Raw genomic sequence first — 27,243 nt, 5'->3', positions numbered from 1 at the left:
AGATATCTACCATTTTTAATTTCTTCATGAAATTCTGTACAGCGTTCCTACTTCTTTGGTGAATTTGGTCGGATCCAGATGATCTATCCAAAGAGGATCCAAGACACAATTCCTGTCTTCTCCTATGATACTATTTCCTGGGAGTGAAGAAATGGTTAAAAGGGGGTTTGTAAAAAATGTGTCATCATCTGTTAGGCCCATAGACATTCACCAGGTTGATGGTCTCTTTTAGAATGGAACCTTGAAGAATCAGAAATCTGCCAGATGTATCTTTAATGACATTTAGGACTTGAAAATGAACAGATTTATGAATTAGTGTGATTACACCACGTGCTCTTCAGATACGAGACGCTGAATATAAAGACCGCTGCCATCTTCTACTTATTTTGATGTTATCCTTTCCTCCAGTTCATCTCAAAAACTCAGACAACTCAGGGCGCTTGTATGAGACTTTTGTGTCTGAAGGAGATGAAGAGCATGCTAGCCCGTTCACAGCTGGTTCCCGGATCGCTATAACTGAAGTTTGTGCCCCTGGATGGAGAAACGGCATCAGCTGACTCTGAAGCGGCCGGAAAATCTCCTGAAACCTACTCCATAACTGTTTCTGTGATTTTGTGACAAGTTTTTCAAGGGGGGTAGGAATTTCTGCCAAACTTATTTTCTGTATAAACTGACCTGTTTTGGTTACTGGAGTATTTGTGTGGTAATCTAATTATAATGTGATCTTCTCCCGTGGCTTTGTCAGATTTCTCCACATGAGGTGGAAATGACCGTCGTCCAATTTCCTTTTGGGGAACATTGATTTATTCAAATCTGGCTTTGATTCGGAGCTCCATCAGATGCTATCGGACCTTTTCCTCTGGGAGACACTCATGCTGTTGTGTTTGCTTCGTTTTGTGTGTAATTTGTTTATTCTCATGTCTGAGTGGCTTGCGGAGGCCTAGGCCTTGAATTTCATGTTTGTTTTTGTATCAGGGGTGTTCGGGGGTAAAAACACTGATGGTGCAGATACCAAGGATAATGCCGCCGCCACGCCGCCAGCCTTTTGATTACTCAGTTAATGTCTTGTTTGAAATAATGTGCTGTCGTTTTTGTAATTCTAGCACATGATTGTGCGGACTCCATGACTCGGCAGCTCTTTTTGAAAATGGCTTGTTGTTTAGTCTGACTGCTTTCTTCAGAAATGGATCTGGAGAATTAAGCCAACATGAATTCTGTCTGACGGATGGAGAGGAGCAAAGCCGGGTCCCGGTGGCGGCTTTTAGTTCAACAGAATTACAGTCCATGGCTGAAAGGGCAGCGGCACATGTCATTTTTTTTCTCCCCGTGCTCCCTCGGTTGGCCTGAAAAAAAACTATTTTCCCCTGTGGAGATGATGATGGCTGCTGGGATCCACCCAGCTATCAGACATATTGACAGCGACTCCACACTCAAAGGAGGGGGGGGTAAAAAAAGAGATAAAAAGGAAATTGAAAAAGAGCATGAAAGCTGGGTAAGGAGGAGCGGGATGGAGAAAAGAAAGAGGAGACATATGCTTGGAAAATGACAGGAGAAGGGCCTGATAGAAAAGAGAGGAAATGACAAAAACGGTAACAGGAAGGGCGCCCGTCTTCATCTAGTCTCGGTGAGTGAACCCTCAAACTTGAGGTAAAGATATAACTATCGTGAAGGAATAACGTGTTGCTTTCACAGATGAAAAGTTGAATTTATGAGCTGTAAACCTCTGAGTTTAGTGCGCTCAGGGGTTTTGCTGCTGCAGCCTTCCTTAGCCTGTCAGGGCTTATGGTGACTGATGAGTGCAAGCTTTCAATGCATCCTGCTCCCCAAAATGAAACAGCCTCTACTTTACTTCAGCCTGACTCAATCAAGATCAGTTGTGGTACTGATTCCTGCTCCTGTTGAAGTCCTCTTAGAGGAGCAGGAATTAGTACTTTTGATCTTTTTACTTCAATTTTACACTGAAAGCCATTTATGGAGGTTCATCTATTTACTTAGCCACGAACCTCCATAAGTTCAGGTCAATGAAGCTGTGAGGACTTGGTGACCTGATCATTTTTGTGTTTTAGATTTTTAATCTTATCGGCCAGCCTCTGCCACAAGGCCACTGGACCGACCGCCCAGAGACTGCAAGGTCGTGAGTTCAAATCCATGCCGAGTCATACCAAAGACCCTAAAAATGCATATAAAAATGTATGCATAAAAAGCTATAGTTGCCTCCCAGCTTGACACTCAGTATTAAGGGGTTGGATTGGGGGGGTTAAACCACCTAATAGTTTCCTGAGTGCAGCTGTGTCTGCAGCTCACCTCTCCCCCAGGGGATGGGTCAAATGTGGAGAACAAATTTCACACGCCAAGGTGCGTGACAGCTAATGAGAATTCAACTTGAAGCTTAAAAAATTTTACACTTTCCAGCAGTTTGGATGTTAGAGAAATAGAACTGTGTCATCAGCAAAATGGCAAAAAAGCAGACATTGTGGACAATCTTGTTAAGTTTAAGAGTTGAAGTGGATCTAAAACTGAACTCTGAGGTGCACCATGTGTAAAGCCTTAGTCATATGCACCCATAAGGCTCATCCATGCTCCTGTACCTGACCGTGTACCTCATTTCTGGCTCGCCTCTGCTCCTGCTCCTACACCTGGCTGTGGTTCCTGTCTCCAGCTCGACTCGCACCCCGACTGTCCCCCCAGACTGCTGGACTTTAAATACGTAGTTTTAGGGTTAGATAAGTTAATTCTTCTCCATGAGTTCTGGTAAATCGCCTGTCCGTCCTGGGGGAGGATCCCTCCTTCATGTGGGCACCCCTGAGGTTTCTTCGTTTTTCCTTACCGTGAAGGGGGGTCCAAGGGCAGGGATGCCAGTTTAGTTTAGTCAGTTTGGTAGTTCAATTTAGTATTTTCCTATTGAATTCTATGTATTCTTGATCCTTTTGATTTTATGTTTTACTTTTTCAATTACCGGAAAGCCCCCCCCATCGAGTTGACTGTTGTTGTGAATTTGGGCTACATAAATAAAATTGAATTGAATATGGGGCTTGATATGTAGCGGACTTGATATTTCTTGCGGGTCACCTGCATGCCCCGTTACAGCTGCATTGACCATTTTTCACCTGCACCCATAAGGGCAGTATGGACTATGGCTTAAGCCATGTTCCAGGAGAAGTGAACTCAAGCACCAGTCAGTGTTTGTGGTATGAGATTTATGATGTTTAACTATGAAACTCAAAGTTCTGGGGACGAAGAGCTGAAGAGCTATAGTTGGATCGAGAATATCACTGGTTACGTGGTAAATGGCGTGTACCTATATTGTGCTTTACTACCTTTTTTGAAGGTTTATGGTCATATTCCCATTCACACAAAAAATAGTTGCTTTGAAAATATTTGTGTATCTAGTTAGTGCTGACAGATTAGATGGCACTAAAGCATGGTTTCTTTAAAAACACTAACATATTTATTTATTCATTTCAGCTTCTTGGCAGTGACTCAGTTCAGTCCGATCCACGCTCGGAAGGCCTTTCCCTGCTTCGATGAGCCCATCTACAAGGCCACCTTCTCTCTGACCCTCCGCCACGACCCACAGTACATCTCTCTGTCCAACATGCCTGTGGAGGCCAGTTCGCTGTCAGACGAAGACGGCTGGGTGACCAATCGTTTCGCCAGAACGCCACGCATGTCTACTTACTACCTTGCCTGGGCCGTCTGCAACTTCACCTACAGAGAGACGCAGACCGACAGCGGCGTTACGGTGAGTCTTTTTCTGTTCAGTTCAAACGTCCTGCGCACCGGAACACGCTAACGTTTCATTAAAGGGAAACACTGAAAAATGAAGAACAAAGCTCAACTAATCATGTCAAATCAAATGATGAAATGAATTTCTGAAGTTCTTCAGTTTACTTTGAGTTTTGTTTGCCTCATTTAAGACAAAGAAAGTTCAGCCCGACTTTGCCTCACTGATCTCTGCATAGACCCGATACTGTTGATTTTCTCCAGCTCCCTCCCTTAGTGACTGCTGTTTGTGTCAATACTGAGAAGAAAACTGAAACGTGTATTGATGCAGCAGCACATACACTGTCTCAGTGTTTTCTCAACATCTCAAATGCTGTTTCATATCAATCAGCCCTCATCTCTGGGGTTAAGACCTAAGAGCTGCAATCATCATCATCAGCCAATACCTGACTAAATAAAGCTCTGATTGGTGTGAAATTGCTTCACATTTCAACCCTTCTTTCTCTTTCGGCTTTTCCCATCAGGGGTCGCCACAGCGAATCATCCTTTTCCACCTCACTTCACATTTCAACCCAATGAAAGAAAAACAAGTCAGCATGATTCAAAATTTGCTCTAATTTGGATAATTAGGACTGTTTGATGTTTTTTGGGTACTAGAAGAATGCAAAGAACATGCTGCAGTTCTGCAGAATAATTAATCCAACTTTTGTCCAAGTATTTCAAACGGCCTGCAGGCTTACTTTTGATCTCTTCGTGTGTCATCCACCCAAGGCTTTTCATACAAAGACTTAAATTTGGTTTATTGATCTAAGCTCCCTCTTACTAATGGAAGATAAAGTGGTAGATAGCCATGTTCATAAACCCACACTGGGCTGATATTTTCTCAAGTCACCTATTTTTATTGGCAAAAATGGACGGCCTCATTGGCTGGAGTTTGCTCCCCCAACTCAACAGCCTTTCAAAAACAACTGAACGGGACAAAGTGAAGTTTAAATCTTTGGTAGCTCCACTTACCTGCCATTCAAAGAAAAAGAATCAGATAATATAATCAAATAAAAAAGCTGCTGTAAATTCAATTATTTTTTGTGTAAAATTTGGCTTTAAACATAGGAGTCAATGAAAAAGTGCTTCCTACTGTAACCAGCCTCTAGTGGTAATTTGAGGATTTGCAGGATTTGATACTTTCTAATTTGAAAGTGGAAGGCTGGCACTCAAAGGTAGGTTTGTATTCAAAGAAACCATTCATATCTTCTGCTCTTAAGATTTGCTAAGGTCTTCAGGGGGAGGGTTGGGTTGTACCTTAAAAGCACTTTATAAGCACTTTGTGTTGTGCTTTTATACGAAATGTGCTATATAAATAAAGTTTGATTGATTGATTGAAATACCAAGGACCAATTAGTGTCAAAGTTAAAGTTTGAGTCCTTCACTTCAGTCGTCTTCTCCATTCACTCTCCTGTCAGCACAGCTGTCCTCTCAGTCTGCTTATCTGTTTCAATAAAAGAGGGGAGGTAAAGGGTCAACAAGTTGATGAATTAATCGATTGATTTGATTGGATTCGACAGCCAAGCTCTCCATTCACTTACCCTTTTAACCTACGTATTGGGGTGACCCGTGTGCTTCCTGGTAACGAATAAGCCAATGACAAACAGGCTTTGTCAGTAGATCAGACTGTTCAGTTTGCAGGTCCCATTTCTCCAGAACATATTATTCTGTTTTATTTTTTGCTCCTGTAAAAAAAAAAAAATATTTCTGTGTTCTTCCATTTAGTAAAATGAAACAGCATCTTTGTTTTTTTCTGTTATCCTGAATCAGAGTTACAAACTTCTGCATTCTTTCATTAGGTGGTGAACTGGTTGTACATTTTTGTAACTCTGCTAGCTAATCTGCTCATGCTAATTGTTGTGGGGAAACGGCGAATACTCGTAGAGGTTAAAATAGTTTAGAGGAAATCCTTTTGAAGAAAACGGCACTGTTTGCAAAAAGGCAAAGTTGATGCAATGGTGATCATTGCCATCAAATCACAAGAAACAGTAGATTGATTGTTTTATCCTCTTTGTTCATACTGTCCTACCTTTAGAAAGGTATTAAAAATCCTTTAATCAAACTTGTGTAAAGCTGTAGACACCCTGTTAACACCTTCCTGCATCTGTAACATTTTCCATTTACAGGTTCAGATGAAGATTCTTATTTCTTCATCATTTAGGGAAATGCAGAATGCTGCTTTCTCTTCTCTGTTTGTTTACTCTAAGCAAACCCTGAATGCAGAACATTCAAACCAATAAAAATGTGTTTTTAAGAATAGTTATCACAGGTAGACAAGTTGTGTGTGTGTGTGTGTGTGTGTAGGTGTGTGTGTCCCTTCCTCCAAGCCTCTTTGAATTTCCATGCTAAATCACTGGAGCCTCTTTCTACAAAGGCCTGAGTGTGAGAACTCCAGGTCATCTTTAAATAATGTGCTGGTCTTCAGAGCAGTTTATCATCGTGATAAAATGACACTTTCAACCTTTTGTTGCTGGAAAAAGATGCTTAATATGTCTAGCTAGTGCTATGATAACAGTTTTATTTGAGGAAATTACCGCCACACAAAGAGCTGGTGCTATCAGCAGATAATCTTCTCGAGCTCTGAGGTCTAAATCTCGACATAAAAGCTGAATGTGTACAGATGACATAATAAAGTCAGGAAAATGTGTCTGATATCTCAGGGTGACACAGTAATTAAGATGTAAACTGGAGATACTGGCTTGATGTCATGAGATAAAAGATAATTAACTATCCTCTTTAAAGGTCGCCGTAGTTTCATTGCCTCTTCTTTTTCTTTGAGTACACTGGGATGTGTTAGGAATGCATATCCGTGGCTGCTTAATGCAGATACTACTTGAACTTAAACCCTGAGAAGTAGCACAGAACCAATACTGTATGTTCAGATGTGTGGAATGAGCATTACAGCTCAAAACTTGGGGAAAAAACACTTAATCGCTTTGAATAACGAAACCACAAAACACTGAAAAATGTTGTGGAAGTTTCAGCATTTATTACACTTTCCCAGTGCTGCGTATAAAACACCTTTTTTCTTATGAGTTTTTGCAGTCACATCATTTACACCATGGTTTTTTTATAGACATAGATAATCCCCCCGTCATTTGATTGGCTTTTGTTCAGCCTTTATTTTATCGTTATTACAGATTCACCTCTTCAAATACAGACAGGCTCTGAAGTCTGCACACTAAAGCTTTTCTGTATGTTCACATTTATTTAGTTCACATATTTGTGAAATATGGGATTTCTGGTTCCATCATCAGCCAAAGCAGGAAATTTCATTTGAATGACTTTGATCTGCTTTTCCAAACTGTCTCTGCTGGGAAAACCAACACTTTTGTCCAGTTCTACTCAGAAACAAATAAAAAAACAAACAACTTTTCAATATTTAGTGATTAATCTGTGCCCCTCCCCCACCCTCTGGTCTTTATTATTGTAGTTGTAAAAATGACAACAGTAGAACAAAAGAGAAATATGGACAAAATATGACTAAACAACATCATTGAAAATGTATGGAAGAAAGAGAAGTGTTTTTAATAAAGAAACTTCAGCTCACATCCTATAAGTATTCATGAAATAAAGTCATAAATACTACAACTCCTAACATGCCTGAAGGGACTAGAAAGATGTTTACACTTATCTAGTACTACCCCCCCCCCCCCCCACCACCTCTTTAGACGTGGACACTTGGCTCGCAGTCAGAACGTAAACACAATCAACTCTGTTATATTCCAACTAACTATTGGTTTTTGTTATTCCCAAATATACAAGTACATTGAAAATATGTTCCTCCATTCCGTATTTCCGTACTGTGTAAAATAGCCTTTTTTTGTATTTAGCGTATGTTTAAATAATGTGTACATTGATTAATTCCTCATTTAATTTGTGCCATAATTGAATCCCTTATAGTGTATACAAAAACTTTGTTTTAGATGTTTTTGTGGGGTTTGTTTTTATCTTTAAATTACCCCTCAAGGTGTCTGCTCCTTCTTTTTTCATTAATCAGTAGCTGAATTCCATCCGTGAACAATTTTCATTTAAAGTTGTGTTGTAATTTACTGTATCAAACAAGTTCAACACATTAAAGTGAATGAATATGATGGTTCTTATGGTCCTTTTTTAAAGTATGAAGATGGGATGCGGTGTACTATTCAATTATTTTCCCCTATTATTATCCTACTCTCAAGTCAAGAATCCTGCTAAAGCAAAAACAGTGAGCAGCAAATCAACAAGTGATTTCTGTACCAAACTTTGTTTTATCCTCTTGACAACAGATCCGCTGTTTGTAATTACGTCTGTATATCTTTAACCCTTTAACACAAAAGCAAAAAACACTCCTTCTTGTGTAGAATTATAAATAAAAAGCAAAATATCAGACAAATGTCAACTCTGTCCATAATTCTTGTCCCAGGTGACAGGAAGTAACGCACGCTCTTTGAGCTATGGTAACTCTTCAATTGACCTAATTAAAGAGTTGTTAGAATCAGTTGGATTAGGTTAATTGTGTAAACACTTCCATTGTGTTGCATATTGGTGCAAAGCTGCTTTTCTCAGCTTCAGAATCCGTTGATTTTATATTAATAGCAGTTAAATAGTTCCAATAATTAAAACAACATGAACACTGGAGCTAAAGCTCCGGTAAATGTGAGCTTTCCATCAAATCCTGTCATCGACTAAAACACCATGAAATTCAATTTCACAAACTCGCTCTGCATTAATACTCCCAACAATTACCTGCAATTGATTATCGTTTACCCTCTCAATTTCCTGTGTAGTCAAGTCTAGGAGTTGGGCTTCAATAATATTGGATTTGATTTATTTTAAGCAATCAAAACAAAGAAAACTACGAAAGACAAACAAGAGATACACGTCTATATATATATATATATATATATATATATATGGTCCATTTCCGTCTTGTTCCTGGACCTCAGACCTCTCAGTCCAGAAAAGCGCAGTGCTAGAAACAGCTAAGATACTGCAGGACCCTCAAGCTCCCAGGCCTCTGGTAGAGGACCCGAGCTTGGAGGAGAAACCACCCGGGGAAGGGTGAGAGGGGCGATTTTTTTCATTTTTATGTATGTATGTATATATATACATATATATATATATATGGATGGACGGATGGATGTATGTGTAAGTTAAGCCATTATAATTACTCTTAATCATAAATTGACATATTTGTACTGATACATACAGTTTATAATACATTGAATCTATTCAATGTGAAGTTTTTTAAAAAACTTTACATTGAATTCTAATTGCTTTTTATGCTTTGTTTAGCTATTTAAAAAAAATCTTTACATATTCATCATATTCCTGTTATCAACTTTGAGTTGAAGACATTTCATTCCAGAAATTATTACATATATGGCAGGTCAAATTTAAAAAGGGAGTGCTTTATAATTGTCATCAAAAAGGTTTTATTGCAGTATTCTAGAGATTATTATAATTTATCAAAGTCAGAAGTAATAATTTCTCACCAGAATCCCATACAGTTGTATCATTAGCAAAAAAAGAAAGTTCAAACTTTCACATACCTTGCATTTGTCATTTATATTTAATAATTTCTCCTTTGCTTGGTAAGCAGCATTCTGAGACATGGATAAAATAGGATGGTTGCTATGGACCCACAACCTTCATGGAGATGGAGAATTGGGAATCAAACCATCATTTTAGTAGGGGGAACAATTGAAACTTGATCATTATTAAACCCAGTTCTTGTGATGCCAAACAGAGTTTCACCAAGACAGCAAGATAATTTAGAGATGCATTGTAACATTGTGTAAATGTTGAGTTTACTACCATTATTTGATGTCAATCATGAACAGCTGGTTATAAATAATGTGATTATTTCTCAGGCACGCTTTTGTCTGGTTTAAACTGATGTTTTCAGCCGTTACAGACTCTTAGAGCAGAAATATGTGCACTTAAGTAACTTACACAAGGACACATGCACACACAACCTTGTTTCTCCTCCTCTACCTCTTCTTCCACTCCTCCGATCATCTCTCTATCATTGTAATTATGGCTCATCCATCTCGTCTGCCAGAAACTCAAGGACAGCTCTCCAACTCACACAGCCAGTCCAACACTAACTCTGCCTCGCCATTCTTGTTTCTGAATGATAATTTGGGTGAAATGCCGTTTTAATGACCAGTCCCATCTCGAGTCATTTATAACCATCACCACCTTCTACACCTTCACACTGTGTGTCTGTGTATTTGTGTGTGTGTGTGTGTCTGCAGGGATACTGAGATGAAATTAGTCAGGCTTGCAATTCTTGGAGTTGGTAATGAAACGATTCATCTTTATTTTCATTCTTTTCATTGTTTTGCTCACTAAAAACAAGAAGTGTAGTTTTCCTCTCAGTTGAATGGGTGAGGAAAACAACAGAAATCATGCCGCTGTGGTTAAATACCTGTAAGGCCTGAGATGCTGGCCAGCTTCAGCACGGGAGGTTTTGGCTTCCCTCCTACCCACTGACCATTTGGACATCCTGGGGGATTTGGATTGACTGTCAACAGATTGGCTCAGATCTGCTCCAGCCGGCAGCAGAAACATACTTTAGCTGGAGAACATAAGGAGATGAGTGTGTTCGACTCGACAAGTCTGACTGCAGAGGTTTCTAAGTGGAATCAGGTATTTCTTGGCTTGAATCTGCATGTTGGACTCAGTTTCTCTGCTGACGGGCAAGCCTCTGTGTCTCTGAGGAGTTTGTTAGCCTTTGTTCTTCACGCCGATTCTTGGCTCTGTATGAGTGAACAAATCTATTGTTTTCAAACTCTTGGTTTTAAACCTCTTCAGCACAAAAAAACAATCTGACCTACAGAAATGACTCAATGGGAGGGTTTATACTGACTGATCAGACCACTGAAATAGGGAGGGGGCAAAAAGTCACTGCTTTAGAGGCCATGTTTACTTAAATACAACTAATGTAAAGTGTTACACCTACTTAATTCAAGTAACCCCTTGTGCTATCCTAGGTACTTTAACATTGGGAGTTGGGTCATCTAGACCCACTAGACAGTGCTCTGAACCTTTTTTCTTCAATGATTTGTGATCTTCACTGGTGTCCATGGATTCCATGAAATCTTTCCACCTTTATCCACCTTTGTCATGGTAGGAAGAACATGTCAATGTAAAGGCCCGTACACACCGGGACAAATTTAGCGCGGGATTTTCGCCAAAGTTTAACACCTCGTGACTAAACAAAGGGCACCAATGTGAGTGTGCACACCGACGCGAAAACGCCACGCGTCAAAGCGTTATTTTTTAAAAAAACACCTCGGGTTCCTTTTTTTTGGTTTGACGCGCTGCGTCAAAAACTATATGACCAATGAGAATGGCGCTTTTGCACACGTGTCTGGAGCTTCTGAAGTTACAGTAAAACACAACTTGGGGGCGCTCAAACACAAAACTGTCTTTCTGAGCACACATACCAGCGAAGAAGATAGACGGCGAGTACCATCTACACAGCCGCGAGGAAATAATGAGGGACATTCTAAAATATCCCCGAAAACGCTCATGATACATTTTCAGCTCTTGTACCGGTCGATAAAACTCCCTATATTCTTCTCTTCTCGTAACTATGGGATATACCCAAAATCGGCGTCTTTTCCGGCGTCTTTCATCATTCAACATAACAATAACTTCTTCATCGCTGGAACTGGAGCTAGAGCTACTGGTGCTGGAAATATTCATGTTTTCTTTGTATGATTCTGACAAGCGCGTAAATACTTGCTCTCTTCTTCTGAGCGAAAAGCGACTTTAAGAAGCGTAAAGTTGCGCAGCGCCACCTTGTGTACAGGAGTATTTCTGTTTTACATTAAGCGCCATCTAACGTCAGGGAATGAAATTGCATGTTCGCTCGGCTCATCGTCAGCGAAAATCGCTTGGGTGTGAACACAAAAAACGTGTTAAAAAAAACGCTGGCGAATAACGTGCGCCGATTTTCGTCCTGGTGTGTACGGCCCTTAAGGGTGGGGTCATCTAAGATACCACAATGGTTAAGTAGGTGTAACTTTGGCAGCGCCAGGGATTGTGGGGTACCATTCCCTTTGCCTGTCTGGACAGATTTGCGTTTAAGTGTGGCTTTTTGACCAAACGTGTTTAGTTATTTAGCTGTTTAACTGTTTAATTACTATGTTTAATTCTTTCTGCAGCATGAGTGAGAGGCAGGGAGAGGATGATGAGGTTAAATACCACCCCTAGTGCAATATGAAGATACTACAACTGAAGTTAAAGTCAGAGTCAAGATAACTGAATACATGTTATAGTGCAAATCCACATTGAATTACTCATTTTAATGTTATAAAAATGATATATATATGTATGTTAATTCAACACGTCACATCTTGCGTTTTTTTATTTAGCATTTCTTTCATCCACCTGTTCATACTTTCAGTTCAGAGGCTATGTTGTGGTGAAATGTGGCACTTGAGCTTTCTTTGGTGGGGAGGTAGAAGTGTTGTAGAGCTGATAATGACTGAAATGGATTATATCAATTTGAGGGGGGACTAAAAGCTTTTAGTCTCAGGTTCAGAACCAAGTGAAATTAGAGCAGAAACAGGTCCTGGTTGAGGATCGTTCTATACTGGAACGTTGGAAGCAGACCTGACTGTGGGTTTTTGTTCCGAGTCTTGGAGCCACAAGCAGCATTTGAAGTCCAAGGAAGAGATTTGGGATGCTCCTCCTGCAGCTGGACTGGGGAAGTAGTCTAATAAGCATCCAAACCCCCAGGAATTAATGTTTCAAGTGGAATGCAAATGATGTTGGTAGTGATTTTTGAAGAGGTCAGTCGAGCGTTGGTGTGTGGCATTTCCTCTGCAGTTTGGGGAAAATTAAAGAAAAATCAGCATCAAGTGAAAACCAAAAACCATGGCGATAAATACGGAAAACCATCTTTTGAGCGTTGCTGCTGCCATGGGAATAACTAAAACGACAGAGCCCGGCAACAATGAAATTTTATTTGGCTGCTTGGTCCTTTTAACGTGTAAAGTGGTGGATGTGCTGAAAAGCCTTGAATTTCCCAAGGCCTTTGCTTTTCAATGCGGTCTCTTTGTGATCATTTGTAAACATGGGGTCACGTCCAGAGGAAGCAGAACACTGCAGAAGGACAGCGGTTGAAGTTATTCTCCTTGAGTTACGATTTTGTAAGAATAGGATTCTATTTACAGACAAGTGTGCAAGACGTGAAAAGAAACCGGGAAACAGTATCTGAATGTTTTTATTTTTACAAACAGTTGCTGGATATGCTCTCCGCGCTTCTGTTACAGTCTCTTCTCACATTCAAATCCTTGTTTTGCGCCTGAAGGCAACAAAGACGCTGCTGTCTGTTTGCGGAGCAGCTTCCTCTGACAGAAACATTAATCCTCCCATCCCTCCATCCTCCTCCTCCTCCAAACCTCTAAAAAAGAGGAGCTTTATATGACGAAGAATGACTAAAACATTCCTCCACGCTGCTCATAACCGATGAAACGGCTTCATGTGACACAAACATTCATCTTTACCGCCAAAAGAAAAGCAAAGTCGACATGGCGGACTCTGAGCAAAATCTAGTCTGTAACTGATGCAAATTAGTCTCTACAAATCAGAGTGTCAAGTTTTTCCCCTGCAACTGCTACTATCTGAAATGTAGACTCAAAGTAAGAACATGACTTGGACGTTTAAATAATAAATGAATGTCGATGGTTTCTAGTCTGCTTTAAAGACAAAGATGCTAAACAAGCCTCAGTTGTTGTTCAACTCAGTCTTCCAATAAATCGCATTTATGAATTTGTCCTGGCTGCTCAGAATGATCAACTGAACTCTTGTTGTTGAGGAAAAGGTTTGGCCACATCCAGAGTCTGTTGCTATGAGCTTTTAACAACATCTCAGCGGCTTGTTTTAAGGCTTTGACAAACACCGGATGTTATCAGGTACCTCTGTGTCTCTTAGCACCAACGTAGCAGTTGCTTGGTCACTAATGATGTGCTGGCGGTTGCTCAGAGGTTAAGAGTCTCTTTTAGTGTAATTAATGAGCTGGTTGCCTGGCTTTTTTTAGCCACTGAGTAGCCGGTGTTTGTTTCTGTTCACGTTTCAGGGATGGGGGTGAGATTTTGTCAGTTGAGGACCTCATCTCTAATCTGTGTAGATAGTAGGGTCCTGTTGGTTTGGCTGCCAAGAAGAGGCTGAAACCATCTTAAATGATGATTGGTGGAGAGTTGAAATCATAGATAAGCACCAAGAGCCAGCTTGTTTTCCAACATACTCCACTCTGCCGTCTCCCAATTGGCTGGACACACCCCATCCAGGTGAACAGCCATGAGTAGGGCACGGATATCTAGAGATCATGCAGTCACACCGGTCCTTGAGACTTGGAGCTGCTGCCATGACATTTTAGGAAGGCTTGGTTTAACAAATTAACAGCCATACAAGAGAGCCTAACTTAGATGCGTTAGTCACATTCATTAAGGACAGAATCTCTGCTAACCAATATGTTCTTTACCTTTTATGGAAGTTTTGACTCTCTGGTCTTCATTAAAGCCCCCTTTCCTGCTATGCCTGCTGGGGTTTGCTGTCATCTTTAAAGGTGCTGGGATGTGAATCATCTGAGGTCATCGTTTAACTGGAAGTGTGTGGGAAGTCTTCTCTGGATGGTGGAGTTTAGTGCATCAGTCTGAACGGGCTGAATGGTTGATTTCTTTAGTCTGCTATTATACATGAAAGATTGGAGTCATAAAATAGGCTCCCAAATTATTATTTAAGTAAAACCTATGTTTTACATCTCTGTTTGGTTGGGTTCTCCCTTATAGATAAGATGCGCTTTAATAGTGTTGTTGCTCCGCTGAATAGAGTTAAGCCCTCCGTTAATGGCGCACTCTTGGTATACCCAGTGAACATTGAACCCAGAGTGCACTGGGTTGCACAAGGCACTGGATTCTGGAATTGTACACTCGGACAGCATTACAAAATTTACTCTGTATTGTGTAGTAAAGAGATTTGGACACAATCTCCCACAGTTGAAGTGTATCAGTGATGAACATCAAAGACCTCTGTTATCTTTTTAAGTGGGGCAACTTGCAGAATAAATGACGGACTTTTTCTGCTCCACTGTAGTTCCCGGTCAAAGGGTTGAGCTCGATCACTTCTTCTCTTTCAAAGAGTCTAAAGGCAGCAGATACACCAGGACCAGAAGAAATAATAAAGGAATAAAACCACGTCTGCACACAGACTCTTTAAAGCTTAACTGTAATGCAGTTGCAATTAATCAAGGTGTCAGTACGGGTAAAGTTGGATTTTGGCTTCCTGGAGAGCTCCGGGGTTCTGGACAGGTTCCAGACTCAGAGGGGTAACATAACGCAACCTCAGCAAATTATTGCTGCAGGTATCCTTTAAGGGAGGGCTGCAAGTGGAACAAAATCTTATGTAACTGGAGGTGTTTCAGCAGACAGAGAGATGATGTATGATTGAATCAGTACACACAAGCAGAGGTAAAACTGACGGTGAACACAGACACTTTCATAAGTTTAATCTGGAATAAGAGACAGCGACCTGAAAGCCGGGCCTCAACGCCGCCTAAATGCTGCACGGCAGATTTACAGCAGCATTAAGAGCGTCTGTCGTAATCGTAAAAATGATTATGTTCACTGTAAACGAGAACAGCTCACAATCTAGAAATAATTCCCATCTAGCAGACAATCTGAGGAGCACAAACAAGCACAGCAGTAAGTCTGGGACATTTCCAGCCTTCATTGTCAGCAAACAGAATCTCTCTTTCTGTGTTGCGCTCTCTCATAAACAGCTGTTTGTCTTTCTGTTTATTGTCAGCATAATGCTTCGCTGTAAGGATCCCGATTCCCGTAATGAGACTCCTCTCCTTCAGGGAGGATTAAACTGTGGCAGAATCCAAACAAAACGGTGTGGGATGACCCGCTGAGCCAGCCTGGCTCCAATAAAACTCCCATATTTCAACCATTTAGCTGGTTTCACAGACTTCAAGTGCCACAAAGCTAAGACTTAGTATTTATCTGGCAGCTAATCACCTTCCGAGCCTGAAAGGGAGCCGCTTTCATTGTGAGACAGAATGCTGGAGGTTTCTAGAATAACCTCATGTTACATAACGCCTTATTTTCTGATTCCATCGAATGTAGGGAGAATAAATCAAAGCAAACAGCATTAAAAAGCTCCATTTAATGCAGAAACGCTGGAAAAAATCCTTCTGTTTCTTGGGCTTGTCTCTTCTCTACATTGTTCTACAGAATAATCCAAAAACTGACCCAGATTTCCATCTCTGTAATTAATGCTAACAGCCTGCTACTGAACCACAGACTCAACCTTCCACAAACTAATGGGAAATCTTTTCCAGCTCAAACTGCTGTGGCTTCATTTTCCTGTAACCAGTATAGGTACACTAAAAACAACCGTTAAAGCATTCATAATAAAATCCACATTGTAGTTAATGCAAAAAAACCTAACACAAGTAAGTACTGCAGTCTGAGTAAAGACAATAAAAGCATCAACTTAGAGCCATATTTACTTGTTTCTTTCTTTTTTAGTGAATGCATAATAATCGCGTTTTAAGTGTTGGATTACTGGGATTTAAAAACGACAAACTTTTTACAAGCAGAAAGTTAATTGTTTTTGATAAATTGAAGCTACAGCAGAGCCTGGAGATGATGGAGAAGGTTATGAACACTTTAGGAGAAAATAACAAAGAATAAAAAATATCACAGAGATACACTTAATATCAGCAAGAATGCCAACGCTGTTATGGTCTGTTGTAGTGAAGGAGCTTTTGGGGGGGCATAGTTACCACACGTTTTCTTTTGATATTTTTAAATGTATTTTTTTAAACTCGTCATTGTAAAGGTGCAACAAAATTTAGCTGCAACTCCCTGGTGCAAGACTACAAGATCAAGACATGTTAAAAAAATAAAGTGCTAATTTCTACCTGAATTTAGGGCTGAGACCGCTCTGGGGAAGAAGCTGTCTCCTAGTCTAATAATAGTTTTTGGTATAGGTAAAAAAATATATATGCAAAAAGAAAAAGCATAAAAAGGGAGAGTAGTTAGCCGCTGCACCTCCCAGCACCGCCATCTTTAAACCTGAATCAGGGATGGATGGAGGGACAAAACACGTCCAAACACTTATTGAAAACAGCTGAACTTCATTTAAAATCAAATCTGCTCATCACCCATTGCTATGACCTCCTGATGGGGAGGGCACAAGAGTTCTTTGAATGGGAGGAGACTCTAAAGAAACCGGACACACCGGAAAGATTTTCTCCCGACTGGCCTGGAGCGCCTTCTCATCTCCTGTAGATGTCTGGAGATGACGGTTAGAGAGATTTGGGCTTTCTGCAGAGTTAGCTCCTTTCTGGACCCAACCCAGGATGAACAGCAGGTTAAAAAAAAGGATGGAGTTCCACCCTACTCATCTTTGATATGCTATCAAGTCAAGAGTTAAAAAAGTTTCCGAATCCTCAGAAAGTGAGTCCTGACGCGGATCATGATGCCGAGTTTAACATTGAGATCTTTCAAACTGAATAAACGGCTTGTTTCAGCTGATCTAAACTGTTTCAAAGTGAGATCAAGCAAAACTGCAGTGATGGAGTCCTGCTGCAGTTCATTCAGCAAACAGTTTTCCCTCTGCAGGAACGCCCTGCTGCGCTGCAGCTGACACATTCACAGTGTTCAAATGCAGCTGCAGCACTTTGGTCCGTCCAGAACATGTAAACTTTAGGGAAGCATTGAATACAAATGTTGCTTGTGCTTTATTAGCTACTATTATGACTTTGCATAAAATACGTCTTCTATACAAATAATCCTACTGAAACTGCAGTTCTGAATGCTTATGTGCCTCTACAGACTCTGACGTGTGTTATTACTTTGTCATAACTATTCAGTGAGAGGCTCCCAAATCCACAGTTGTAATAATCCAGGTTCTAGTCTATGATTTTGGATGAACTCTGCTTTCTAATCAAGGGACTTAGTATGAGAACGTGAGCGCTGTGTTTAGATATTGTTGGGTGAATATTCAAATGTTAGAGCCAGAGTCCGTCAGTAAGCAGTGATTGGTCCTAGTTTTGGTCTGAGTCGAACACTTTGACCAGTCAGGAGTGAGCTTGTTGGAGGGCCACACCCCTACCAATATGAGTTACACGAATCCCATCTGTCAACTTGAATCTGATCAGAAACGGTGGGAAGCTTCTTCAGTCTGCAGTGCAATGTAGTAAAACGAAACTTAACTCAACTAATACAAATGTTTTCATTGAAATTCTAAAACTATTTTTCACATTATAAATAACTTTTCACCTCTTTAAAATGTACTCAAAGAGGTAGAATTTAAAGTGTTTCTTCTCAAACCTCTTTAATGACCTAAAATGTCAAATTAACATTCTATAATCATAATAAAGGTCACAGTAATGACGCTCTGTGACTCCAACCTGTAGTTCAGATCAGCACGTTAAAATGATTAAAGGCGCTTTCAGCTTTTTGGGAGACAGCTGTGACTTAAATCAGAGTTTAGGTATCAGGGTTTTAATGGTGTTCAAAAATGTTTTAACATCAACTTTTGATCGAAAAACTTTTTCCCTCGACTGAAAAGTGCCTGAGCCTCCAGACAGACATTTTTATCATCAAATACTTGTTCTTATGCTTTATGCTCTGACCTGTTCAAGCAGCCACTCCAGGAAAGATGGGGAACAAATTTAAACAGAGACGGTACATTTGAAGTATCAACTTTATTAGTTTGAACTAAAACTGTAACCTGGCAAAAACTAGCTAGCATTACATTCTGATGCTGAGTGACAGAGTTGTACATTCTGGAAAGCTAATATCAACAAGCTACTTCTAAGAACAAGAATGCTAATGTTTACATGCGACATTTGAGATGATAAAAGAATTTAATAAATACATTAGAGGATTTTCAGGAAACTAATACCGGTGAGCAAATGTTAGGAATGTAATGTTTGGAAACGATTATTTTATCGGCAGGAAATTTTAATGAATTTGTTTCCAGCTGTTTGCTAGGAAGTTAATGCTGGTAAAAATAGTTTAGACACGCTAAGATAAAGTAGAGGATTTCTCAGGAATTAGTGTTGACCAGTTGATGTTTAGAAGCATAGGTTGAAAAAGCCAATGTAATGTTGAAAAGATGACGTCATGTTCATTTTCTTTACTTTTGCCTTTCTTGGTTTTATGATCTGATCTACTGAACACACATTCTGCTTTAGGTATACAAGGCAACGGTTTCAATGAAAAGTAAAATCTCTCTGGTGTTCCTGCCGTTTATCCCAGCTTGTTTTTCTCCACGGTAAGGCGTTTTGGGGGAGCAGGTGAGTTTCTGAAGTGCTAAGTTTGACTGGAGCAGACGTGAGACGGCCCTGAAGAGCATCAGACCCTCAGAAAACAGAGCAGAGCTGTGTTGTTCTGCAGGGTGAAGCTAATTTCTGCTTTCTGAAGTCAACATCCACCCTTTTTGTGTCTTGTTGACATTGACAAAGAGACTGTTATCCTTGGCGGGGCTCTTGGGTGGACTCACCTCCTCAGAGTGTTGTCAGCCAAAGCGGTGATGTGAGCGGACGCGGTGTCGCCATCACGGGTCAGCGGAGTTTGTTACCGACTGTCCGAGGCCTGTTGATTTCAAAGTCAAGGAGCCACATTCACAGTGAAGACGGCGCTCGCTCCACACTCATATAAGCTGCTAAACCATCCATCAAATTACCGTGGCAACCAGGCATCCATCCGCCCATCCATCATCCAAGGGCAGCAGACGGAGCTTTACGACGAGAGATGTTACGGACGAGTGGAGAGGGAAAAAAAGCAAAGAGAGGATGGCATTAACAAGGAGTGCTGCATTGATTTTCACATCCAGATTACATAAAGTTTGAATAAAGCTGACATGGACTGGAATAGAAAACGTCACAGTGGATTTTGCTCTCTGCTTGTTTCGAGCTGATTGACTGCTTGACTGACTGGCTAATTTCCTGGCTTCCTGGCAGAAATTGAATGATGCTTCAGACTTGTCCAAGCTTTTTAAAGTCAAGAATCTGGTCTCTGCTGGAAACTCTGCTTTCTGAGTTCTGCTGCTTCAAATTAACAACGAAGGATGATGATTCCCTGTCAGCGATGAACTTCTGATTCATGCCACCTGCTAACTTAGCTTAGCTTTTTATGGTAGCAAAAAGATTGACATGAGATTGGACGTCCTTCTTTTGAACTAAGCAAAGCTGAGCTCCATCTTTGAGATGGACCCATTCCTGTTTTGGAGAAAAAAGAACGGTTTTGTTAAATTGGCAGTTTGTGTGGATGGATTTGAACTATGTTCACTTATCTAGCAATTTGGGGAATTCGTCTTAGTCGTAACTTAGGAACCACAGTTTAGGTTTCTGCTGCTTGGTGTTTTCTGACTCACTTCTATTGATTATTTAGTTGTCTTCTGTTATTGTTGTTCACCTTTCGGCAAGGCAACCTATGAATAAAGATGTATTCATACCAGTTATAAATGACTTTATGCAATTTCATTTTCTTAAAAACAAAATTCAAAAAAGAAGTTCAAAAAGTAAAATGCCAAAGGTATTTCTGTGTAAAATAGTGTTTTAGTTCGGCTGGTAAAAAATGTTTAGCCGGTAGATTTTTTTTTATCAACTAGCCAACTTTGCGGGTGACTCAAACATTAAATTTCCGCCCCTGTGGTGGTATTTCAGTCATTTAAAATCCAACAAAAAGCTAAGAAACCTGCTCTGCACATTGTGCAGAAGGCATGTTCCTTTGGAACATGGAAATCCCACCAACCTCTTTATTAAGCTGAAGTGTTCAATGTCAGACTGAAATAAACGAAGGTTAGACCTGCACAGCAGCAACAGGCTAAACTACCAGAAAACATTCTGACATTAGCTCTTAGTTCCTAACTTATTCACAGGAAAAACATTTGTCCATTTTATGTTTGTTCTGTAAAACTTGAAAACATTAGAATTTAATTATGGAGTTAATGTTTTGTTTTTAAAATGAAACTGAGTGTTCGGTTTAATTTATGTTCTCTTTTGCTTTAACTTTCAGTTTAGGTTGTAACTTAAATGCCTTTTCTTAGTTATCTGAAAGAAACGGTGGCCTCATGTTCCTCCAGTGCTTCCATTATGTTTAAAGGATGACAGGAAATACAGATTTAAATCTAAACCACCTGCTGATGATTACACATTTCTCTTAGGAGCACAGTGTTCAAATTTGAAAAAATAGATATGTGGATGATATTGTCATATATATCGTTATCGGCTGATGTGAAAAAAAAACAAACCTGTTCCACGATATAATCAGTTCTATATCGCCCATCCCTGCTAAGGACCCTCACCAGATAAAGCTTATGGCGCCCCCTGGAAAACCAACCCTTGTCTTTTGTTGTCGTCTCCTTTTTTTGGATACAGGCTTTTCTTTTCTGTTATCATCAGTTCTTTGATTGTCTGTGTAATAATAATAACTTCATACTTTTATGCTGGTTAAAAATTGATTTATTTCACCAGTGGATCCTTTTCTCAGGTCTGTAGCTGCAGGGAAGCCGGCTGCCTTTTTTCACCATCAAAACATGAATTTATTTAAAACCCAAAGAAGATGTCTGTTGGTTTTTTTTTTTGTCAGGAGAATGTCCTGTTGTTCATGTCGATTTGTCGTGTTAAGTTGTTTTTGGTTCTGCTTATGCATTAAAAGTCTCTTAACATTTTAGAGCTGCTGTCCTTCAGCTCCTCTGTTGAAAGGGTGAAGTTTAAAGGACTGAATTTTTATTAAAAAAAGAATCCACAACAATTTTAGAACAGTAATTTAGAGAAAAATTGGCTGAAACAGTGTGATGACGGAAAAATCTTCAGGGGTGTGTTTTCTAGGTCTGTATGTTTGGACGTCTTGAAGGAGAGTTTAGTCCTGAAGCAAACTTCAGGATGTTTGTTTGGCTGCAGTCACATCGTTGACGACACACAGAGCCAATCTCCACACTCACACCTGCAGGTGATTTAAAGTTTCTGCACTAGCTGCTCTGCAGGCACTAAGCGTCCAGCTTTAGTATCAGCTGAACCCGACTTTGTTTGAGAACAAGAGCGTGTTTAGTTTATTGAAGACCTCCTCCTCCGCCTCCTCCTCAAACATTCATACATTCATGCTGGTTAAAACTGTGGCATGCCCGGGACTCTCCTCACCGTGGGAGAACGTGACTGCAGGCGCCTCAGGAATCCTCCGGAGATGATTTTCAATTCAGCAGCTCTTTGCCAGTCAGCCGAAAGAAGCAGCGATTTCAATAAAGCCTCCACTTTGGCAGCTGATGTTCACTCTGCTGGCTGCTGCGCTCCGAGATGACTTTCTGTGGAGGAAAGAGAAATGTGGAATTTGAGGAAACGAACTTTGAATTTAGAGAGGAGACAGAAAGAGCCGATGACAGATGAGTTACAGTATTTGGGTTGTTAAACTGCCTTCCGTGAGTGTTTGTAGAAGAATAAGCCTGAAAAAGAGATTAAAAAATGACTTATTCTTTGTTAGAATCTACTTTAATGTGGAGTACCACAGGGATCTGTTTTTGGTCCTCTTTTTTTCTTTCTTTTTTTTAACTCGTTCTGTCCAATAGCTGAGCATCAGATGAGAGCTGAATGCCTCTTATGTTTTTACATATTTTATTGTTAAAACATGGGATAATGAATCTTCTGACACAAGGTGTATATTTGAATAAACCCCTTTTGTGATTTATACTATACTTTATTCATATTAATTATATTTGCAACTATATATTTGTATTTGTTATATTTGGTCCTCTGTGTTTTTATGTAAAGAAATCTTATATCTTTTTTTTTTTTAAAGAGGTTAGAATGAACAAAATATTTAAAAACAAAAACACCTGTTGAGTAAAAAATATTCCCAAAGAATTTTACTTTTACTGACTAGCATTTATTATTTTGCGTAATTGTTGGCTCCAAAAACTGAGAACATGTTTGCAGGTACATTTAAAATCTAAAGCATAAAGAGTAAAAGTGCTAAAGGTGTGAAAAAAAAAAAAAGCTAACAGTGCTGTCATCCTACGACGGAGTTTTAGGGCCAGTTTACTAAAAAAAAAAAAAGAGTTTTTTATTTTTTTATTTTTTCTAACTTGTCCTGTCCAACAGCTGGGCAAACTGATGAGAGCTCAGGGCCTCTTGTGTTGGACATATTTTACTTTAACAATAGGGTTTATGAATCTTCAGACAAACCAAAGGTATGTCTGAATAAACCCCTTTTGGAATTGAGGCCAAACTTTATTAATTTTAATCGTATTTGAAAATCTTTTGTGTTGGACCGGACGGAAAAGGAAAGGAGGCAAGAAGAGAGAGGGATGTTAGAGAGAGAGGGGGGGGGGGGGGGGGGGGGGGGGGGGGGGGGTCGGAGGATTATTATAGGAAGGGGGGGTTAAACCATGAAGCAGTATAAAGGCCTGTTCGCACCGGGACTAATTTCGCCCGCGATATTCGCCGACGTTTAACGCCTCGTGACTAAACAAAGGGCACCAATGTGAGTGTGCACACCGACGCGGAAAAACGCCACGCGTCAAAGCGTCACTTTTTAAAAAACGCCTCGGGTTCGTTTTTTTGGTTTAACGCGTCGCGTCGAAATCTATTTGACCAATGAGAATGGCGCTTTTGCACACGTGTCTGGAGCCTCTGAAGTTACAGTAAAACACCACTTGGGGGCGCTCAAACACAAAACTGCCTTGCTGAGCACACATACCAGCGAAAAAGATAGACGCCAAGTAGCGTCTACACAGCCGCGAAGACATAATGACGGACATTCTAAAATATCCCCGAACCAAGCACCAGTTGGAGCTACTGGTGCTTGAAATATTCATGTTTTCTTTGTTTGATTCTGACAAGCGCGTAAATACTTGCTCTCTTCTTCTGAGTGAAAAGCGACTTTAAGAAGCGTAAAGTTGTGCAGCGCCACCTTGTGTACAGGAGTATTTCTGTTTTACACTAAGCGCCATCTAATGTCAGGGAATGAACTTGCATGTTTGCTCGGCTCATCGTCAGCGAAAATCGCCTGGGTGTGAACACAAAAAACGTTTTAAAAAACGCTGGCGAATAACGCCTGGCGAATATTCGTCCCGGTGTGTACGGGCCTTAAATCAACAAGCTACTGGATGTTTATCATTACGGTAAGGTTCAGATAGAATACAAATCTCAAGGGGCGGGGTCTGTCCACACAAATGTTATCAACACACCTGCTAGCTGCAAAAATGTCCACATGTCAACATGTACACAAAACAGATAGTGTTCACACACGCATACTTATGCCTTAAAACCAACTAGTGTGAAATATTTGATTCATCCAATCACGCAAACTGTTAGTGCAAAGGTGAGCTAACACCTGTGCTTAGGTGAGTGTTCATGTTCTTCTAAAATGGATGGAGGAACGTGAAAAGAAGGAGGGAGAGCAACCAGCCACACCCAGACCACCGCCGCGGCAGCCAGAACCCCCCCCAACGCTACACGGCAGAAGGCAGAGAACAACCGCCCCCGAGCGATCACATCCGCCACCCAGGCCAGGGCCAACAGGACCGCCGCGGGGCCCCCAGAGAGCAGGGAGGCTGGGGGGGAGTTTTTAAATTACGACTTATAAGTCGTAAAGTTACGAGAGAGAAAGTCATAACTGTCAACTCGTCAATTTAAGACTTTAAAATCTCATAATTTGTAAAAAAAAAGAAAAAAAAGAAAAAAAAGTCATAGCTTATCGAGGAAAAAACACCAAAGTTTTCCGTTTATCCACATATTTCATCTTCAAGCCTAGCTTGAAGATGAAATATGTGGAGCCTTTTGTGAAGCCATATTTCTGGTTAGGATTTAAAAAACAGAGATCCTGAACTTTTTGAGAACTGAAAATCAGACTATTGTCAGTGGAGCCGGCTTTCCGGGGTTCGGTGTCAGTAAAGCGGAGTTGCATATGTGAAATAAGGAGCTCAGAGACACGTTTGGGTGCAGAGGACCGCTGCAGCCTTTATTCTCTTTTTCATTCACAAACCCTGAAGTTCATTTGTCTCAGTACGTCATGAACCTGTCATCCAAACACCAATTTAGAAGTAAACAGTGTTCCATACGCCTACTCCTGCAGATGAAACGTCCCGTTTAAACATAAAACAATAAGGAGGAATGAAAATAGTCTGTTATATCAGCATTAGAACGTTGGAAATCCCAAGAAAACTCCTCCTCCTCGGACAGAGGCATCACACAAACGTAGAGATCTGGTCTTTAATGGAAGAAGAAACGATGAAGGTGACCAGCTGCAAGGACACCGACGTCTTCATCATCGGTCTGCAGAGATCCTGCAAACCACCCATCAATAAATAAAACATTAATAAATCATAAATCAAACAAAGAACTTCCAAACATTTGGAACATTATCAAACATTCAGCTCACCTGTTCCATTGAGTTTAGTCGGTCTGCTCTGCTGCTGCGCGGCGTTCACTTGCTGCTCTGTATGCTCACCTCCACTTTAATCTCGTGAATTTACGAGTTTTTTTCTCGTAAATCTACGACTTAAAATCTCGTAATTGTGCTTTTTTTTTTTTTTGTTTGTCCCTAAAACTCTGTCGTAATCATCCCATAGTGACTCAAATACGATCTCTTCTGCCCTATTCCCAACTGTCCTTTGGTCAACTCCTCCATACCGGTGGAGGTGACTAAATGCATCAGATTATTGACTAATACCAATAATTTTAGACATTTTAATATCCAACTATTGGCTAATGTCAATCAAGAACTTGAGTCAAAAAACTTAAACTGATTCCAAGTTCACTTCAGTTAAATTCTTTTATTAAGAAATGCTGTGGGCAGTTACCAAGGCTTTTATTTTGTAGCATAGATTTTTTTGAGCTAGTTCCTTTGTTCCTTTTCAAAAACGGAGCTCTTCTGATCAGTGCAACATACAAATGGATGAATGGAAAGATTCGGTTCTGGGCTAAATGTAATCCTGTTCTCTCTGACAGTTTTTGAAGCTGAGAACTTTCTTTGATACCATGAGATGTCATCGAGCGTTGTGTCAGCTCAAAGACCCTTTGAGCTTTAGCTTTTATTTGCTGCTCATGTCAGGTCAACAAAGCTCAGCGCAGCTGATCTCCCTCCTGCTTTTTTTGGAAACAGCTGAGCGTGAGCTCTGACACGCAGACCTCCCAGAAGCCGCCGCCGCCACCGCCGCCGCCTGAGCTGGATCCCTCAGAGCAGAAGCGATGGAGACAGTAATGCGTGTTGTGACAGCACTGGTGCAGCAGCACGAACGGCCATCGAAACCCTCCTTCAGCGGACTCCACTCTGTTCTGTCCACACAGATGTATTTTTTATAATTAGCTTTGATGGAACAAGCAGCTGTCACCATGGTAACCTCTCATCCATCAGCTGATGGAGCTTGTGTGTAATTAATGTGAAGGGTGAGACAAATGAACTGCTCCATCCATCACAGAAATGCAGAGGAGGGAGATGCGGAGCTTTGTGTGGCGTTCACTGACTGTGGAAGAAACATGTTTCAGGTCAGTGAAGTGGCAACAAAAGCACAGAGTCATTATTCTAAACAACACAAAACTGATTAAACACAAATGATCCAAAATTCATCACCGAGATTCATTCAAACTTCAGAACTGAAGGAAAAAGATCTCTTATCAAGTTGATGACTCCACCCCTTGACATTGCTGCCATGACAACCAGTGTTTAGTTAATACAGCTGTCTAAAGACATTGGATGTTAAGCCCATAAAGCCCTTTGAAATAAACGGAACACTGAAATGTAGGCGGGGCCATCTTGGGTCCAAGAGCTATCACGTCGTTCTTAAACAATCCCAACCTGACGCGCCATTTTTCCGCTTTTGTTTCTGCAGATTAACCCTTTAACACTGATAGCAAAATAACCATCAACTGTGTATGACAACTGGAGAACAACTCCCCCCCCCCCCCCCCCCCCCACCTTCCAAACAGGAAGTACCTACTGGTTCCAAGAAACCAAAGTCCCATACACGTCTATAGAGGAGTAATTTTTCTGCTCAAGTTTTACACTGACCAATCACATGTCTCAAAAAAAGTAGGTGGAGCCTCCTGGCCCCCACCTCTAACATTCAAATTTTTGACAGATTTCGTGTAGCCGGCTTTCAAGTGGTAGGGTTGTGGCCTTCTAACAAGCTCACCTATGATTGGTGAGAGTGGTTGCCATAGAAACTAGGACTCAGGCACAACTGGCACCAATCACTGTCAACGTCTGGCTCAAACATGACGGCGGTTAAATTGCAGGAAAATTGCTTTTTTTGGTTGGAGATGTGGATGAAGCCACACTCTCACTCCAGTTCCTATACAAACAATGAAAATAACACAAACCCTTTGAAGTACTGTAACTTCTCAACCATTTGTACAATTGATGTAATTCCAACGGATGTAACACTTTGTTACGGAGCAACGCCGCTTTTTCTCTGCGTCTGAGTCAGCAGCTTCACACTGATGCCGTCAATGGTTAACTACTG

At 40.6% G+C, this 27,243-nt stretch overlaps 1 protein-coding gene across 2 annotated transcripts in view; it reads left to right on the top strand.

Moving 5' to 3' along the window:
* Positions 1–27,243, top strand: part of trhde (thyrotropin releasing hormone degrading enzyme) — a 165,642-nt gene that overhangs the window by 28,887 nt on the left and 109,512 nt on the right. For both annotated transcript variants that reach the window (XM_023952251.1, XM_023952252.1), the window contains exon 3: positions 3,466–3,742. In XM_023952251.1, coding sequence (XP_023808019.1) covers positions 3,466–3,742 — 277 coding nt within the window. The remainder of the gene's footprint in view (positions 1–3,465; positions 3,743–27,243) is intronic.

This window comes from Oryzias latipes, chromosome 23 (genome assembly GCF_002234675.1).
Source record: "Oryzias latipes chromosome 23, ASM223467v1".
Taxonomy (NCBI): Eukaryota; Metazoa; Chordata; class Actinopteri; order Beloniformes; family Adrianichthyidae; genus Oryzias; species Oryzias latipes.
This window is presented reverse-complemented; position numbering and strand designations above follow the sequence as displayed.